Below are 17,796 nucleotides of genomic sequence, written 5' to 3' on the forward strand. Positions count from 1 at the left end.
AATGAAAATTCAACAAGAACAAATGATAGGGTCGGGCATGTTTATATAAGAATTTGATTATGAAAAATCACCTGAGATTATATCTTTTTCAAATGTTTTGTCATTTAGGCCTATATTATATTATCAGATACAGCTGCACAATTCTGGATAAATTGAGAACACACTTTTTTTTTTTTAATGGAGATCATGTTTTCTCACCCATGTTAAATTGCTGAAATCTTAGATTAGATTTAATTTTTATAACATTTTGTAAATCGGTCTGAATGAATGAATGATTCAATGACTCACTCATAACGACTTCACTTGTTTCATTACTGGATGAATCAGTGTTTTTGAACAAATCTCTCAAATTAATAATTCAATGACAAATAAAAAGAAAAAAATTAATAATCATTTGTCACCACCTACTGGTGTAATGCTTTAATTGATACAATATTTATTTGAAGCGTCAAGTTACTTTTAAAAGGAGATTTACTCTATTACACTACCGCAGACATTAGTGTTTATATCCAAACTATAAACCTTTATCCCAGTACTTCGGTGATCATTTGAATTACAGTATTGTAACAGAAATATTGATACTGTGTAGATGAAAAGACTGTTTGTGATGCTGTTTCATACCTATACATAACAACTGCTCTCTCTGGGTCAGCGATGATATGTTTGAATGTTCGCTGTGATTGTATTTGTCAAAGGTTTAATTAACCAAGATTTTATTACTTTAATTTTATTAAGGTTTTATTACCAAGAACAGTTTTCTAATTTTCTTTCTTTAATCTTTTTTTAATCTTCATTAGAAATGTTTTGGATCATAAAAAGAGTACGTTCCATAACAGAATGGAGTTTACAGGATGCTTTTTGAATGGAAAGGTTAAAGGTCAAGTTTGAGTGATTTCTTTTTTTAAATGTACTGATATATTATATTACATTATACCATTATTGTTAACCAAAATTTTACTTATGGCAAGTAGTCTACAATTTTTTTCTTTAATATTTAACTCATTCGACTGCTGGTTAACAATATTTTCAGTGGAGAAAGTTGATGAAAGACGGGTTTTTTTCTCTTTAGAATAATGTGCACTGCTGAATTGTGCACAATAAGACCAAGAATAAAAAGGAAAATAAAAGGTGCACTTTAACCATTGGACTGATAATACACACTCACCACATGTGAATATAACAGGAGGATAAAAGATTTTAATTTGTCGCAAAATGAATTACATACCCTTGTCACACATGCACAGTGCCCTGAACATTTCAATGCAACAGTTCAAAAGCAAGCAAGAAAAAAATCTTTTCATCTAAATATACACCCTGTGCTCTCTCTCTCTCTTCTACTCGTTCTTCTGTAGAATTAGAGCAGCAATCTCCTGTAGGCAGAGCATAAATCTGTGTTGTGCTTATTGATGTAATTAATCAAAAAGAGCTTTGCATTGACTCCTAATTTGATATATCATCTAGGAACAGGACACAGAACTGGACGGCATCCAAGATGTTGGCTTTTTCTCTGCTCACTGCAATGTCTGTCTCTCTCTCTCAACCCTGTCCCTCTCTCATTCAGTCACTGTCTTGCTCTATCACCCTGCTCTCTAGCTCTCTCATGGTAGCTCTATTTATCTGTCTCTTTCTAATAATATATCTTTACCCCTCCAAGTGTGTCAGATCTTGCCAAAGGGAGTGGTCTCTGTCATTGGTCCTGCCTCTAGTCCTGCTTCTGGATCCACTGTCAGTCATATATGTGGGGAAAAAGAGGTGAGAATGAAAGGAAGTGCATTTGCGTATGTGTCTGTGAGAGCATTTCCTGAGATGATAAATTTACACTGCTCCTCAGCCACAGGCCATTATTTCCTGTGTGCCTTTGCTTTGCTGCTTGAAAAGCATCTCTCCCTCTGACCTAATTTCCCATATTTTCTCTGTCTTCCTTCCTTCCTTACGGTTAGAGAGAATGATATATCAGCCAGGATGATTAATTGGCCGATATCTGGCCGTTTTGGTGCCCACTCAGCCAATTAACAATTTAATACTGCGTAAAATGAACGTGCTTTTCATTTCAGTCATTTTGTGTATACACCTAATTTACTATCATTAAATTGTATTATATTTATACACAGTGTGGTCTGCATTTTCCATTCCAGATTTTCAATATAATTTAAACCTGGAAATTACTAAAGAAAAAATTAATTAAACAATGCTGGCTTTTTAGATAGCGCTTTAAAGAAAAAGGAGACAATCATCCAATAGTTTATCTGTCGTTCTATCGCTCTGTCTGTAAGGCCAATAAACACTTCAAGGCTTTAAAACTTGTTAAACTGTCAAGACTTTAGAAAGTTTAAAAAATAAAGTTAATTTTGCACATCAACATTCTGTCCGCTGACTCAATTTAAATGTTGGAATTGAATTGGAATTTACAAGGCATTCAGTTCAATTCTGAATAGCGCACACCCATACTCTCATTGCTGAAAGTGAATTGCCATAGAAATAATCATTTGTAACATTATAATTGTTTACTTTAAAAAAATTTTTTATAAAGTGATTACTTTCAAAAACACATTTCATTATGAAAATGTACAACTTTGGTAGTATATACACATCTTGCCATTATCGTTCAAAAGTTTGGGGTCTGTACATTTTTTTTAATGTTTTTGAAAACTGTCTCTTGCTCAACAAAGCTGCATTAATCTGATCTAAAATATGACCATTTAAAATACCTGTTTTCTATTTTATTATATTTTAAAATGTAATTTAATGCAAAGTAGAATTTTCAGTAGCCATTACTACCTTCAGAAATCGTTCTAATACGCTTATTCGGTGCGCAAGATTCATGTGTTATTATTATTATTAATCTTAAATTCTGCACATTTTATATGTCTCTCTTATCTGACATGCTCAGTTTATGCTGCATTCACGGCATGTCGTAATTACCGTAATTAAAAACCTGTGACGTGACTTTCAACTCTTGAGCTACTCGTCCTCAGAATTATGCGTTTCTATAGCAACACTACCAATGGCAGAATAAATCTGCAGCGGTCAGGTGGTACAACGGTCACAAGGTACTAGTCGGAGCGCTCAGAAAAGTTGCAATTATGAGTTCTACGAGGACGTGAACACTTTTTACAAGTGGGAATCTCATAATTACGGTAATTCCGACAATAATGCATGAATGCACCTTTACCTCATGGAGCTCCTTTCTAACGAGCTAATGATTTGAATCAGGTGCGATAAATAAGGTAGACATAAAAAAATGTGCAGTGCTGTGGGTACCCAGGAGCAAGATTGAAAACCGCTGCTTTAGATATTGGCATCAGCCAATGAAAAACCTGTGTGGGTCAATGACACAATCTATTCTTCTAAATTGTCTTTATTTTTGTCTGTTCCTCCCAGATCCCGCACATCAAGATCGGTCCAGAGGAGACTCCACGCTTGCCATATCTGCGCTTTGCCTCAGTGACGCTGTATCCTAGCAACGAGGACTTAAGCTTGGCCATCGGTGCCATTCTGCACTCTTTCAGTTACCCGACGGCCAGCCTGATCTGTGCCAAAGCAGAATGTAAGTCTGCAGGGAAAGTGTTGGCACCATCAACTATGAACTGCCCATTCTTTCATTCAGCTGTTATAGATCAAGCTGAATTGTCCATTGTTCACAGCACCTTTTCCAATTCATTTCACAGTAGCCGATTCACAATGCAATTCATTTAATTTTTTACATAAGTGCATTATCCTTAGGCTTGGTGCCTATTATATTATGTTATTAACGACGATGCCACTGCTTCAGCAAATTACATATTTTTATAAGATTAAACCATTCATTAGCTTTATTCTTATGGATACATTTTTTCTGCATGATGATGATAATGACATTATATTCAGTAAAAATGTTGTCGCTGTGGCCTAGCAGTTAGCACACATGCATTTCTTCATACAGTAGTGCAAGTTCAAATCTGGATTTAACATTTTAAAATGAACAATTTATATTTCCTGATCACCTATCTCGCTCTATATCCCACTGTCCCAACAAGTAAAAGTAGCATAAAGGCCAAAGTAACATTATCAAACTGTATGGTCCAATGGGGCTAAAGGCGCACGGGGGTAAAATAAGCATTTTACTTTATTCTCTTTTAAACCAGATGGCAAAAAAAAATGTCACCTCAGCAGTTTTCTAAACAACCACATTTTGATGATACACGTGGAAATTTGGCTGATCCTTGATGAGATCGCCTACTAGATGGCTGTGCTGACTGGCCAAATTATTTCATGCGTCACTATCTTGTGTCTTTCATGCGTGGTGACGCATTTTAAAAACAATTCAACAGCAGTAGGGATGTGCGATCAATCAAATTTTAGTTTCACTTTCAATTTGGCTTCCAACGATGATGAAAACATGATAACAAGATAAAATGATCATTGTGCCGCATGCCATTCCTTTCCTTTAAAGGGGTGTGCTTTCGCCCCTCCTTAATAACCTAAACTTAACGTCCAAATCAGTCAAACCACGTAACGTGAATGTCGTAAAATGCAGTCTACTGCGGGACAGGCTTTATATTAAAAAGATTTATTAAACCGCATTAAACTGCGAAAGAGACTGATCCCCACACTCTTTCTGTGTGAGCTGCGAGATGGAGCGGAAGATGGACGAGCAAAGAATACTTGGGGTTTCAGATAAACGCCTAAATGGTCAAACATACACAAACATTTGTCAAAATGTCCGTCTTGGTGAGTATTTACAGTTAGTTATGTTTTCAGTGAATAAACAGTTGTGAAAGAAATCGGATGCGTGCCATTATATTAGATCCATGCATTCGGTCTTAAAGCTGCAGTCAGTGTTATTAATGTTAAACAAAAAGACAAAGACAAAATCACTTACTGCTCTTGACTGAATCACTTTTGTAGTTTTTAGTAGTTTTAATAAGACTCAATGTAAATTTAATTCATGAAGACTATGCAGTGTTTTAAAAAGTTTAACAGGGTTTAATGACTATTTTGACGCATGATTGTTTAATGCATTCCACAGTATTCCAAAGTCCATAGGCTTGTTCCAGTCTGGATATTCTCTATAGCATCGGTTCCCAACAGGGGGGTCGCGGCCCACAAGGGGGCCTCAGCGAGCTCTGTGGGGGGTCGCGTCATATTTTGAAAAGTTTTGAGCAATTTGCATTAAATAAAAGTCCTTAACTTTTTTTCTGTTCAAAATTTATATAATGAGCGAGTTCATCATGAATCCATTTTCCAAACCGTGTTTTTGTCTTATCCGGAATCACTATGGTACACCTATAATAAGTGATTACATTGGGACTATTTTACCCTGGTTCGGATCGCTGCCGCTGCGGAGTAGCCCAGTACCTGCGTGACTCGTCATAGACGTACACAGAGAGAAGTAGTTCCGGCTACAATGTTCTTCCGAAAGACGCATTGTTCTGTTAATAAACGCAAGTTTATTATCGCTCGCTATAGCGACAAAAGCCTAAAAAATAAAGCCTCACATTGATAAAGCCTCACAAATAACATGCAAGTATTGAGGCCCCAGACAGAAGTAATTTAGTAATAGCCTATATTCATTCTTTTTTTACCTACACACAAGTGGGAATACTGATATTTTTGTTATTGCATTTAAAATAGGACAAATTTATAGGCTACTCCTAGGCTTACATTTTTAAGTTACAAAGGGCCTAATAATGTTTTTGTTATTGCATTTTCAATATTATAGGCTATTATTTGTGCATAAACATATCTGTTTATAGTAAACATACCGTTTGTTTGAAAACAACATATTTTGTCATCCTTGCTGCCAGCTTACAAGAGCGAAAATATCATTAAATGTGAAGGGGGGCCCTAAAATATTTTCTTGGGAAAAAGGGGGTCTCAGACAAAAAAAGGTTGGGAACCACTGCTCTATAGTATATCTCATAATTGGAAAGATCGCGATTCAGATCGTAGATCGTGATTGTTTGTTATAAGATCATTGTATGACATTTTGGGAAGATCGCCCACCCCTAGGCTAAAGGCACAATAATTAGGCTAACATGATAAGAAATAGCTGGCTTTTCCAGTTGTTGACATGACATGGTTAGATTCAGATAGTAAATATCATATATCAAATGGGGTGTCCACCTTAGAAATAATCACCATATTTATAATGAGACCATCTTATTAAAAATATATCATATATAAATCATATATTAAAATGTCATACTTATTTGTTACTACTGTAAAGTTTTATTAAATTATTGTGGAATCTCATTTAATTCTTTCAGAATCTTTACTAAATAAATTTGTTTCTGTATTTTTAAAATGAACATTTTAATGACAATATATTTATTAAGGGGAGAACCCCAGGTGAATAGGAAAAAAAAAAATTAACTAATAGATATCAGCATGAAACTTCCCCAGTTGATTACTGACATTAAGACAAATATCTTTTGTATTACAAGTTTTTTGAATATTTATGTTTAAATATGCAAATTAGGTATTATCTCATTCAAAATGCGCTAATTTACATATATTTCCAGAAGAGAAATCTGAACATTGGATAAAGCCCAGGGGCCGGTTGCATAAACCTCTAAGACTAGTCTTACAAGTTAGACATCAATTTATTTTCTTTAAGACGGTTCATAGCTTTTTTAAATCAGTTACATAAAAACGTAGATAAGCCTACTTTGATACCGAAAACTATAAGACTGACTGCCCCTGACTAACTGCTAGTAGGTCATACTAGAACTTAAGACACTGTCTTAACATTATGGCTATGTTTATGCAACCGGCCGCGGATTCAAAATTCTTGTTTCATTTTGTTGACATATTAGGGTCAAATTTTGGATATCTCTTTTTATCACTCCATTAATCAGAAAAGACTGTCAACAGCCAAAAAAATCCAGTTTTCCCAGTTTCCAAAAACACACTCTGGAAATGTCAGAGCACGTCACGTGATGCATCTGAACGAATCACGTTGTCAGAAATTGACATCAGCCAATGAGATTTCGCTTTTAGAGTAAAATGCCCCATTGTACTTTCACGATTGGTTGCTGATAAAAAGGAAATGACCATATTTGGATCTGACAGCATTGTCCAGGAGAGAGAGAGCTTTCCAACGGTATATGTGATGACAGGGTGCAGACAGCGATCGCGGAGCAGCGGGATGATTTAGAACGCCAACTTTTGTTGAATTTAGGAGAAATCTACAGACGCAAATAGTGTAGTAAAGTGTAGTAAAATAAAGACCTAAATGTGTATTTCGGACTTTTTTTTACCACAAGTCTGAAAGAAGACATGTTATTGAAGACAAATAGTCCAAAATCTCAAAATTGACCAGTGAAAAAAACAACAACCATGTTTTAGCCTGACGTGTCCCTTAAACAAAAGTGAATTATTTTATTTATCAAATTAAACCGAAAATAGTACAAACTTGCTAAAGTGATTGTTTTGAACAAGTATTAACTTAGACATTATGCAAAACATATTATTTTAGCTAAAGTATTTGTAACAATACTTTGTGCCTTTTGTGTGGGGTAATAATTGGCCCAGCTTGGCACCTCATACATTTATAAGATTGTTGAAGACCCCTGTGGTGAAGATCAAGCTTTTAATGTTGTTTATATGTCCATGTGGTGTTTTGAATATGCTTTAGGACAAACCATGTGAAAATTAATAAGTCAACACCATTGTTGAGTATTTTCTCTTTAAAACTGCAGTGAAAAAAGACGGTTTGAAATTGATGGCGTTTCTTACATCACAAACTACCTTGTAACCAATCATGTCAATATGTGGGGGCGGGCTTTAGCATATCATTAACTGTGAAGCAGGGGAGTCTCAAGAGAAGCCAGGTTATCCCAGTATATTTTTATGAAAAACAGGTGAATTATGTATATGATGTATGTTACGATGTTATGATGAACTATGCCTTTCTCCACTGACGTTCTGAGTTGTTCTAAACGTTTCTAAGGATTCAGATTTTCAGAAGGCAGCTGCCTGACTCTGAGGTGGTGAATGGGAACATGGTTTGTCCTAACATTAGCAACACATTATTAGCTGTTTGATAACGTAGTCAAGCAAAAGGCTAATCATATTAGTTACCGTTATGTGTCCGACGATGTAGAGAGCAATACATAAAACGCATTACCATTCTGATACGTCGACTTGTAAACGAGCCTGTATGAGTGAGTGGAGGCGGGGCTCATTTACATATTGATGGTTCCGCGTATAGTAAATGAAGCAAGGGTGTAGAGTTACATTCAAGCTAGTTTAAGACATGAATAAAAAAAAATAACTGGATTTTTTTTTTATATATGTCATTTTTGGTGATCAAAGATGAGTTTTAAGGGATAAAGTTATTGACTACAGTGGGGCTTTAAACAAACTTGAATTAATGTTCAATAAAAACATATATTTCTTCTGCATTCATACACTATGGGAGTAGTGACGAGCAAATTATTCTTAGGGTGTGCCTTTAGCCCCGTTGTATCCGATTTTACCTTATTTAATATGTTTAACTGTTAATATAGGCACAATTGGAGGCACTTCACTTTTTTCTCAATTAAAAAAAGCACACCTGGCTTTCAGGTGATGTCAGGTGATTATCACTGATATATAAAAAATACTGCACCAATGTAATTCGCATGAGTAGTGCTGTCCATATTCACTCTGATTTGAGGGACGTCGCATTGAGGATTGTGTAATCATGCAGACAAACAAGAAGCAATATTAATTGTATTTGTTACTTTATTGACTAAGCTTAATGAGTAGTAGTTGGTGCACTAGAGTGAAACGTATGTGAGCTGTTACAATGCTGAGTGCAAGTTGATCTCTCGTGACTTGCTGATGCGAGCAGCTCTCACTTGATTGGTATGGTCTGGGTAATGGTGCTACAGTTTTATGTACCACGGTTTCCTGCTGTTTGCATATCTGCGCTTATCCCATGCTTATCCATATAATTACTGCAGCCTGTGCTCATGTTCAAGTGTAAGAGAGTGTTGTTCTGTTTAAGATGCAGGCAGTTGTGTTTGTGCAGGCATGTTTGAGTTCTCTGTGCACATTAGCATGCATGGATGTGCCCATCTACACATTGGTTTCTTACTAATGTGGATGTTTGAGAGAGCATGGATACCACCACACAGTGGTGGGGTGATTTTTGTTTGTTTTTGTGTCAGTGAGAAAGCACCCTTTCATCACTTCACCCTGCTGTTATCGTTAGCTGTGCATCTTGTTGACTGCAGTCCAAAATCAATGAATTCACCATATAGATTTTGTGGTGGCTTAGAGCACAAATTTATGTACATACAGAATTAACTTTATTGGCTCTCAAAGTCACTTAATTCGATAGTCACTGACTTTAATATGGAGGAGCGGGGTGGAAAGTAAGGTAAGGTTTACTGCAACTGACAGTTTATGAAAGTTGTTAAAAGGTTTTAGATGGTTACATGACATTTATTTTAATGTGTCGACGTGACATTTATGCTGAACGGCCATTCTGATATACAAAGAATTATAATATTTACTTTAGAGCTTTACTAATTTTTCACAAATATATGTATTGTTATATATTGTGAATATATATTGAGAATGTTTTCATAAAATGCTTATACAAAGGAGTAGTATAAAGTATTTTGGGGTTTTTATGCTATACCCTCAGGCCTGCTGCGATTGGAGGAGCTTGTGCGTCACTTCCTCATATCCCGGGAAACACTCTCAGTCAGAATGCTTGATGAAAACTTGGACCCCACCCCCCTGCTGAAGGAAATCCGTGATGACAAAGTTGCAACTATTATCATTGATGCTAATGCATCAGTGTCTATACTAATATTAAAGAAGGTATGTGTGCTTATTTAGGGGTCCATAAATCAGAGGCCACTAACGCATTTGACTTTTTCTGATTTAAGAATATTTAATTTTTTCCGGTACTTTTTTTAAATACAATTTGATGAGTTGCATTGACATTTTTTTTTTCATATTTGGGTCAGTGACAAACAAGGTTGGTCAAGATGAGAAATTCGAAAATCTTGTAAAAACTTGTTTTAAAAGCATGCATCAGGAATGTTAAAATGTGCATAGTGTATTATGTTGATTTTATGTAATTAAAAATTACAATTGCACCATTTTTTACAAAAAAAAAGACTGAATGTACCTGAATGTGTCAAATGGTGTACTGTAACTGCCAAAGAATGAGAAATATTAAATATTTTATCCAGCTATATGAAATAAATACTTGAATATACTGAAAATACTAATTTATGAAAATAGATTTTATTAGAGTTATCTCTTAATGTATTTTTTAATGTGTTGTTGCAATATTTAGCAGAACATATGCTGAAAACACCTCTGTTTTCTAAATAATCTTTGACAAATTATCAAAAAAAAATTAAAAACCATGTTGTTACACTAAACTAGATTATTAAATTTTATTCCACATTAATTTTCCTGTTTTTAATTATATTTTTATGAAAAATACTGGTTACGCCAATTGACAAAAAACAGTTACACCACCTACCCATGTTGCTTCTAGAGTCAAAGGCCTTTGTTTGTTGAAGAAATTGTGACTAAAAATCAAGCATGACAGTCAACAAGTTCAGCAGAGGTGGTCTTATTTTTGTTAATGCTGAAAAAAAAAAAAGAGTTAATGAAGTTCATTCTCGTGTTACGCAGCACGTTTGAGCTTCAGCGAGAACCAATGAGGTTCATTCTCGTGTTAAGCAGCACGTTTGAGCTTCTGCAAGAACCAATGAGGTTCATACTTGTGTTACGCAGCAGGTTTGAGCTTCCGCAAGAACCAACGAGGTTCATTCTCGCACGTTTGAGCTTCCACAAGAACCAATGAGGTTACATTGGTTACATTGAACATTTGAAAAGAGTTCCAAATAGTAGGTTAGTTTATATTACATTTTTAATCAGCATCATAAACAAGTGATATTTGACTAAGTTGGCCCCTAACAGAAAGGCTTGTAATAAGAGTCAATAGGTGTAACCGGTTACACCATTTGACATTTCAGTTTAAAATCAAATTTGACAGGCATTATCATGGACACCTATGTAATCATGTGGCCTTGGTGGTAATATTTAAAATGTAATTTTTAAAGTTAATAATCATTTTTATAATATAATGAATTATCAATGTATTCCCGGAGTCATACCATTTGACATAGGCTATACTTAAGAATACCTGACCATACTCTAAAATTGTCAAATTATCTCACATTTTAAAGAGAGTTAATAACATTTGCATGCAGCAGTTAGTTTCACCGGGGGTCCGTCTCTGTGATATAATTTCCTGTCACATGGTCTTCTTAATATTAACAAAATGACTCCTTGAATGGTGGTTACATCACCCTTGACACTTCAGCAATTTGACTTGACTCACATGATTCCCCAAATTAATTATAATATTCAGAACAATGGGGTTCCATTTACTTTTATTTAACGTAAGATTATGCCAAACTAGCTGATATGGTGTTTTATTGAGAATTTTACCTTTTTTAAACAAGATCAATTATTTGTGTAAATTTTTTTTAATACTTATGCTTAGTTTATATGGGATTCTAAATTTAAATGGGACTTTAATTCACATTTTCAGACTATTGTATTCAACACAACTGAAACAGACAGACAGACAGAGATAAAAACTTGACATGACTCAACTGTGCAAATGTAGAATGAATTATGATTATAATTAGATTTCTGACATACAACTCTTGCTGTTTCTCCCTTTCTCTAGGCCTCAGAATTAGGCATGACATCAGCCTTCTACAAGTATATTCTCACCACAATGGTAAACAACCCCCTTTTTTCACTTTGAAAAATGACACACTACCCTTTCTCCCCTTAACCCACTTTCTTCCACTAACAACGATGGCAGGGCTGGCCATTAACCAGCTCATCACAGATGCACAGCACATCAATGCCGTTTATCATTATCATCGTGGATGAGGTGGATTATGTCCTTGTTTTGAGGTCGCACATGCTTCTGATGTGAGCTTAGGATTTTAATACCACTGTTACAAGTTAAAGGCCTGGTTTCACAGACAGGGCTTAGATTAAGCCAGGATTAGGCCTTAGCTCAATTAGGGCATTTAAGTAGCTTTTATAAACGTGCCTTAGAAAGAAAAAATACATACTCATGTGCATCTTGAGACCAAACAATGGCACTGACATATGTTAAGATATGTCAGTGCAAGTTGCTTTCAGTTAAAACAGCTCAAACATGCATTTTAGTCTGGGACTAGGCCTGAGCCTTTTCTGTGAAACTGGGGGAAAGTGAGGAAGGCTAAATCATTTGACCTTGAGAGGCAAATTGAATCGTGGAAGATGAGATTTGAGACTGTCCAAACATGGCCTCAGTAAATGGCAAATATTTGATATGTAAAACGTTTAGAGATTACATTTCTTAACATGCATTTTTTATGAAATTTTTATTTATTTTTGTATTTGGGAGGAAGCCAGAGCTCATTCTGCAGTAAGGCAGCAATTTTGCTAAGAGCATGCCAACTGAAAAAGGTCTAAAGATACATGAATAGGAGTGTGAAAGAAGATGAGTTGAATTACATTTTTGTGTGATTTTTTTAATTTAGTAATGCACCATTTTTAAGTGTTGTCATGGCATCATAAATAATTTTTTGATGTACATATCTTATAAAGTGTAATTAAATTAAATTCAGTCTTTTTCTTCTCCTTATGAAACAGCTCATTTGAACATTCAAGTTTAAGCTTAGCCTTTTATTAATCTGACTTTGGCAAGCTTTTCCCCAAGTTCAGGGAATAATGCAGACAACCACAAGGCAATATTGCAGTTGTATGCTAGATTCATTGGTGGCTGTTGAGTGATGGCTTTCAGTAGCAGTCTCTAAAATGAAGTCTGCGTCTTGAATAAGGTCATCATCTTGTCAGATTCACATTGTCAGCAATCTAATTGAGAGCAAACTAAAGATGAAAGACACTTGCCATTATCAAGCCCTTCAAAAACAGTCACAGTATCTGTCATACCTCCATTTATAAACTGTACTAGGAGCATCCTCAAGAGAAAGCAAAAGGATGTAATGCTGCAGAAGGAGTCAGTGACATAAGAACATTCTACGGCTTCACTTGAAATGCACCTGGAATTCAGAAGGTTTTAGAGTCTTGGGAATCAATGCAGACATACGGGAAGCTTTTTATGAAAAACTGAATGGGTGTCTTCATAGGCGGAGTTAGATCCTCCTTCAACTGCCATATAGAAAGCAAATGTTTTGTGATAAATAATCTAAAACCAATTGATGGATCCACCAAGAGCTTTTCCACTGCTTCTACACAGCTATAGAAAAAGTCTTTGTTGACTGTACCATTGACAAACATACTGTACCTCTTGGGATTATCCACTTGCCTGTAGGTGAGAAAGCACAAGGACTGACTGATTTGGCAGACAAGGTGAAAGCCATGATACTCAAGGACAGAAAAAAAAAAGCCTTTTCTAAAACAATTTGAGCCCATTTTTAATATTTTCCTTGAACATTCCCAATGGGCACCACTTATGTCGAGTGGAATTCTAGCTGGGTTGAATATTGCCTTCAGTAAATTACTATTTATTTATGGATGAGGGTTTTACCAAACCCATGGGGAGCAGCATTTATTTGCAAAAAAAACTGGCCAAGCAAATGTAGCTATGAGTGAAGCACACATTTACCAAATCACTAAACGTGTGATGTTATGTATGGTTTATTGGTGCCTCCATTTATACTGTAAAAATAGTTTCATTATTATGTTGAAGTCACTCTTGCATCCCTTTTTGTCATTTCTAGAATATTTTCAAAACTGTCAAGTGAGTTCATCAGTAATTCAATTACTGCTGTTAAATAACGTGGTTTGATTTCACTTAAAATGTATTAAACCTATATTTAAGTTTGCAATCTCATAGAATTGAAATGTTATATGGTGAAGGCCACTATATAGTACAGGTCACAATCGAGCGGCAACCATCAAGTCTCTCTTGTGAAGCCAACACGGAAGTGAATTAAACTTCAATTCATCAACTGGCCGCTAGAGACAAGCTCCAAAAGGGAGTCAATTCCATATACCTCCCCATGTTAAAATGCCCAACTTTACAGCAGAAAAAAATCTGTTTGCAGCCTGGAACAAAAATTGGGTTTGGTCTATATAGCTAATTTTGCGCTTCATGGCAACTCTGAGGGGGTGAATTTTTTTATAACTCATCCGTTTAAATTATATTAAGCCTTAAAGTTCTGCATAATTAAGGGGGCGTGGCCACTTGAGTGACAGGTGGAGTGTGGCTGGAGCACTTCTAGCCGTTTGTCTGCTGTCTGTTAGCATCACGTCACCTCAGCTAATTCCAGCTACTGAACTTGGCATCTCTGCCGTGTTTGTGCTTTTTTTGGGATTATTTCATAGAATTAAGTACACGCATTATACCTTCGCCCACGCAGAGTATCGAGAGAACAACCAGTGTTGTTTTTCAGTTGTTTTCCTCTGTGAACATGCACTCATGGATGTCTGACAATGTCGTTGCTTTTTGGAGTTTTCAGATTTAAAAAATTTCTATAGATATAGAGACTGCACTCGTTATATTATTATATAACGGTACTCCAGCTCTGAGCGAACTCTCTGCTCCTCACCATGGGGCTTCTCAGGTGCTGCGAGCAAATCACTCCACCCAAACAGCAGTGCTTCGCCTTCTGAGAATATAATTCCCAGTATGTTTACAATAGAAGATGGCTGTGTCTCATGTGACCTTGATATTTGTACACGCTGTGACTATACAAATCACAACATGTAAATAGGAAAATGTTGGCGTTATTTTGTCACTTATTGGGAGCAGTATGCTAGCTGGAGCCGTTTACCTCCAGTCTTTGTGCTAAGCTAGGCTAGCGGTAGGTGCATCAGACAGAGTTGCGGCAAGCACGGAGATGAAAAGGGTATGTATGGTCTTATCCAACTCTGGGGGATACGGTGAATAAGCTAAAAGTCCCAAAAAGTCGGCGTGTTCCTTTAAAAAAAAAGTACCGTCAGATGAAATCCTGCAGGTGTCAGTGCTTTCTCTCCGTCCATGCAATAGATGCACACCCTTGAATGAGCGCGAATTTCTAGCGCATTTACTTGAACTTCTGAGGTAATATCTATGGTTTGACCCATTTGAGAGGCGGCCAAAATGAGAATTTAAAATGGACTGAATAAAGCTTTCTACGAACTTCACGTGCGATGTGGCCATGTATGAGCATTAATCACTGTCACACACGTACACACTCAGATCAGTATTGTAAGTTACTGCATAATACATTTTTAACTAGCAGAATAAAGGCCAATTTATACTTCTGCGTCGGGTGCGCGTAGAAGGTACGGCGTAGCATACGCATTGACGTGTACCATACATCGTACCCTTCGCCGTACCCTGACGCGCACCTCCTCAAAAATGTAACTACGCGACGCGGCGACGCGGACCACAAGATCTGTGATTGGTCGGCTGGATAGCATCGCGTTTCCTCCTACGCATTTCCGGAATGATCTTCTGCACTCTGCACCGCCCGCCCGCCATTTTTAAATTCCGAAGATCAGTGAAGAGCCATGGAAATAGACCAAGTGACCGAGAGATTGCTTGAAGAAGTGAGGAAATACAGCCATCTGTATGACTCCTTCAGTCGCCATTGCTCGTAGAAACCTAAACTCAAAACAGCCGCGAGGAATGTAAACACAGTGGAACATTAAAACCCACCCGTGCCAACTAGCGTTTCGGCGGTGTAACTGCAGAGCAACACAGACATTTGCAGAAATATAAATGCTCACGACGGCGTCGCCTACGTGCGTAGCCTACGACGTACACTACGGCGTACTCTCGACGCAGAAGTATAAATTGGCCTTAATACAACATCACGACACAAAGTCTCACTTTTAGCTATGTCTTTTAACTATTAAAGTATTTCTAAGGGCAAAAACATTAACTTTAACTATTGGCTTTACATCATCAAGTCAGGTGTCACTTTAGCGCGAGGCCCTGTGTGTCGCACACTTGGCACAGCACTTGCGACGGAACTGCCAGTAGCATATAGCATTAGCCCTGATCTAACTCGATCTAACCAGGCCCCTCAGCTCCACCCACGCCCCGCCTCTTTGCCCATTTCAAAAATGCTCTTCAGAAACAGGGGGGCAATCATTCGGAAAACACCGAAGCTTCCCCGGGTGCCGCCATTGATTAGCAGACCATCACCTGCTGTTAGCATTCCATTGACTCCCATTCATTTTGGCGTCACTTTGACAGCGAATAACTTTACATCTGAGGCGTTTAAAGACAACATTTTTCCATAATTTCTAAAGAAACACGAAAATGTATAAAAGGCTCCATTACCTGGTATCTTACGTTATGGCCCCGTAGAAACCGTTTTTGTAAAAATAGGCTAACGATTGCGTCAGAACCACGCGACTCTCTGTCACACAGTAGAGAAATTACCGTATGGACAGGAGGAGAAGCTCGCAGGCAATCGGGGGGACATGGAGGCAAAATGACAAAATAATTAATCAGAATACTTAGCAAAAGTTGCTCCTGCTCCTAGCTCATGGACACCTCCTACTCACACTCTCCGTCTCTGCAAGTTTCGGAAGGGAATGATTCAGATTTCTCTTGGCATAGCTACTAGAAGACAGACGGGTTGCTCACGTCACATCTACGTCATCAAGCTCAGTTTGAGTCTGCACAGTACGCTCGGCCATCAGGAAGTGAGTGCTTCTAATTGACTTCACTTTTCTCCGTTGAATCCAATGGGGTCGCTGTGTCCATTTCTTTCACTGTCTATGTTCAGAAACCTATGGGTGACGTCACGGACACTATGTCAGGGCTCTCAAGTTTTGAACTGAGTTCAGAGTGAGATTTTGGCGGCGAACGGGTGTCTGATCTCATAAATGACACATATTCTTACAAATAAAATAAAATGTATTTAATTCAGCATTTATTTGTGTGTGTGTGTGTAATACTTATTATATATATATGGGTGAATGACGGATAAGGATTAAGATGTGAAAAAAAATAAAACTGCCAAAAAAATTCTAATTTTAGGACTTTCTATACTTATTAGAGTGTTGTGTATGTAATGCAATGACATGTACACATTTCAAGAATGTAATTAACCACTTTTTTTGGTGAATCATATCTTTTTCCCCATGAAAATGTCATTCCTGGGTAACGTAATTAATTTTTAAATTAATTACATTTCTACCATTGTTGGCATATACAAATGTACTGATATCCATAATTGGAGCTCAACAAACAACTAGTGCTTGTAAAACTACATTTTAATCACAATTAATATAATCAATTTGGGATTTCATATAGACATGGGCTCAGTTTTGGCTGCTGATAACTCAAAATTCAGAACCAAATTTTAAAAAAAGCTGGAAAATGTTTAAAAATGTTTTCCAATAAAGTAAATAAGACTTGTTTTATCATTAACTCAACAAAAAACTGAATTGTGTAATCTATCACACAAATAGGGGTTAAATGAATTGCCTGTGTCATTGTTAGCCGGAATGACATACTGTTAGACGGAAGGACATTCTGCAGTATTTTTCAGGATTACCATAAAAACCATCCTCAGTATCATTTTTTCCTTTCCAACACTCAAACTTGAAACAAAGTAAGAGACACTGACAAGTTTTTAATGATTTAAAAAAGTTAAATTCATTGATAATGACCCATGTGACTCATTGAATCATATGAAATCAAGATGAATGACAACATACAATTATGTAAATAATGTTAATGTTAATAATATAACAATAATAACTTTGCCTAAAAGTTTACAAATGTTAATTAAAAACTAGATTGTTGTGCATATGTCATTC

The 17,796-nt window shown here is 36.5% G+C and overlaps 1 protein-coding gene across 5 annotated transcripts in view; it reads left to right on the plus strand.

Moving 5' to 3' along the window:
• LOC309511118 (glutamate receptor ionotropic, kainate 5) overlaps positions 1-17,796 on the plus strand; it is a 106,522-nt gene that overhangs the window by 54,973 nt on the left and 33,753 nt on the right. For all 5 annotated transcript variants that reach the window (XM_082186168.1, XM_082186166.1, XM_082186164.1 and 2 more), the window contains 4 exons: positions 1,655-1,752; positions 3,382-3,547; positions 9,620-9,798; positions 11,696-11,749. In XM_082186168.1, coding sequence (XP_082042294.1) covers positions 1,655-1,752; positions 3,382-3,547; positions 9,620-9,798; positions 11,696-11,749 — 497 coding nt within the window. The remainder of the gene's footprint in view (positions 1-1,654; positions 1,753-3,381; positions 3,548-9,619; positions 9,799-11,695; positions 11,750-17,796) is intronic.

The sequence above is a fragment of the Leuciscus leuciscus genome (assembly GCF_965113295.1).
Source record: "Leuciscus leuciscus genome assembly, chromosome: 12".
Classification (NCBI taxonomy): Eukaryota; Metazoa; Chordata; class Actinopteri; order Cypriniformes; family Leuciscidae; genus Leuciscus; species Leuciscus leuciscus.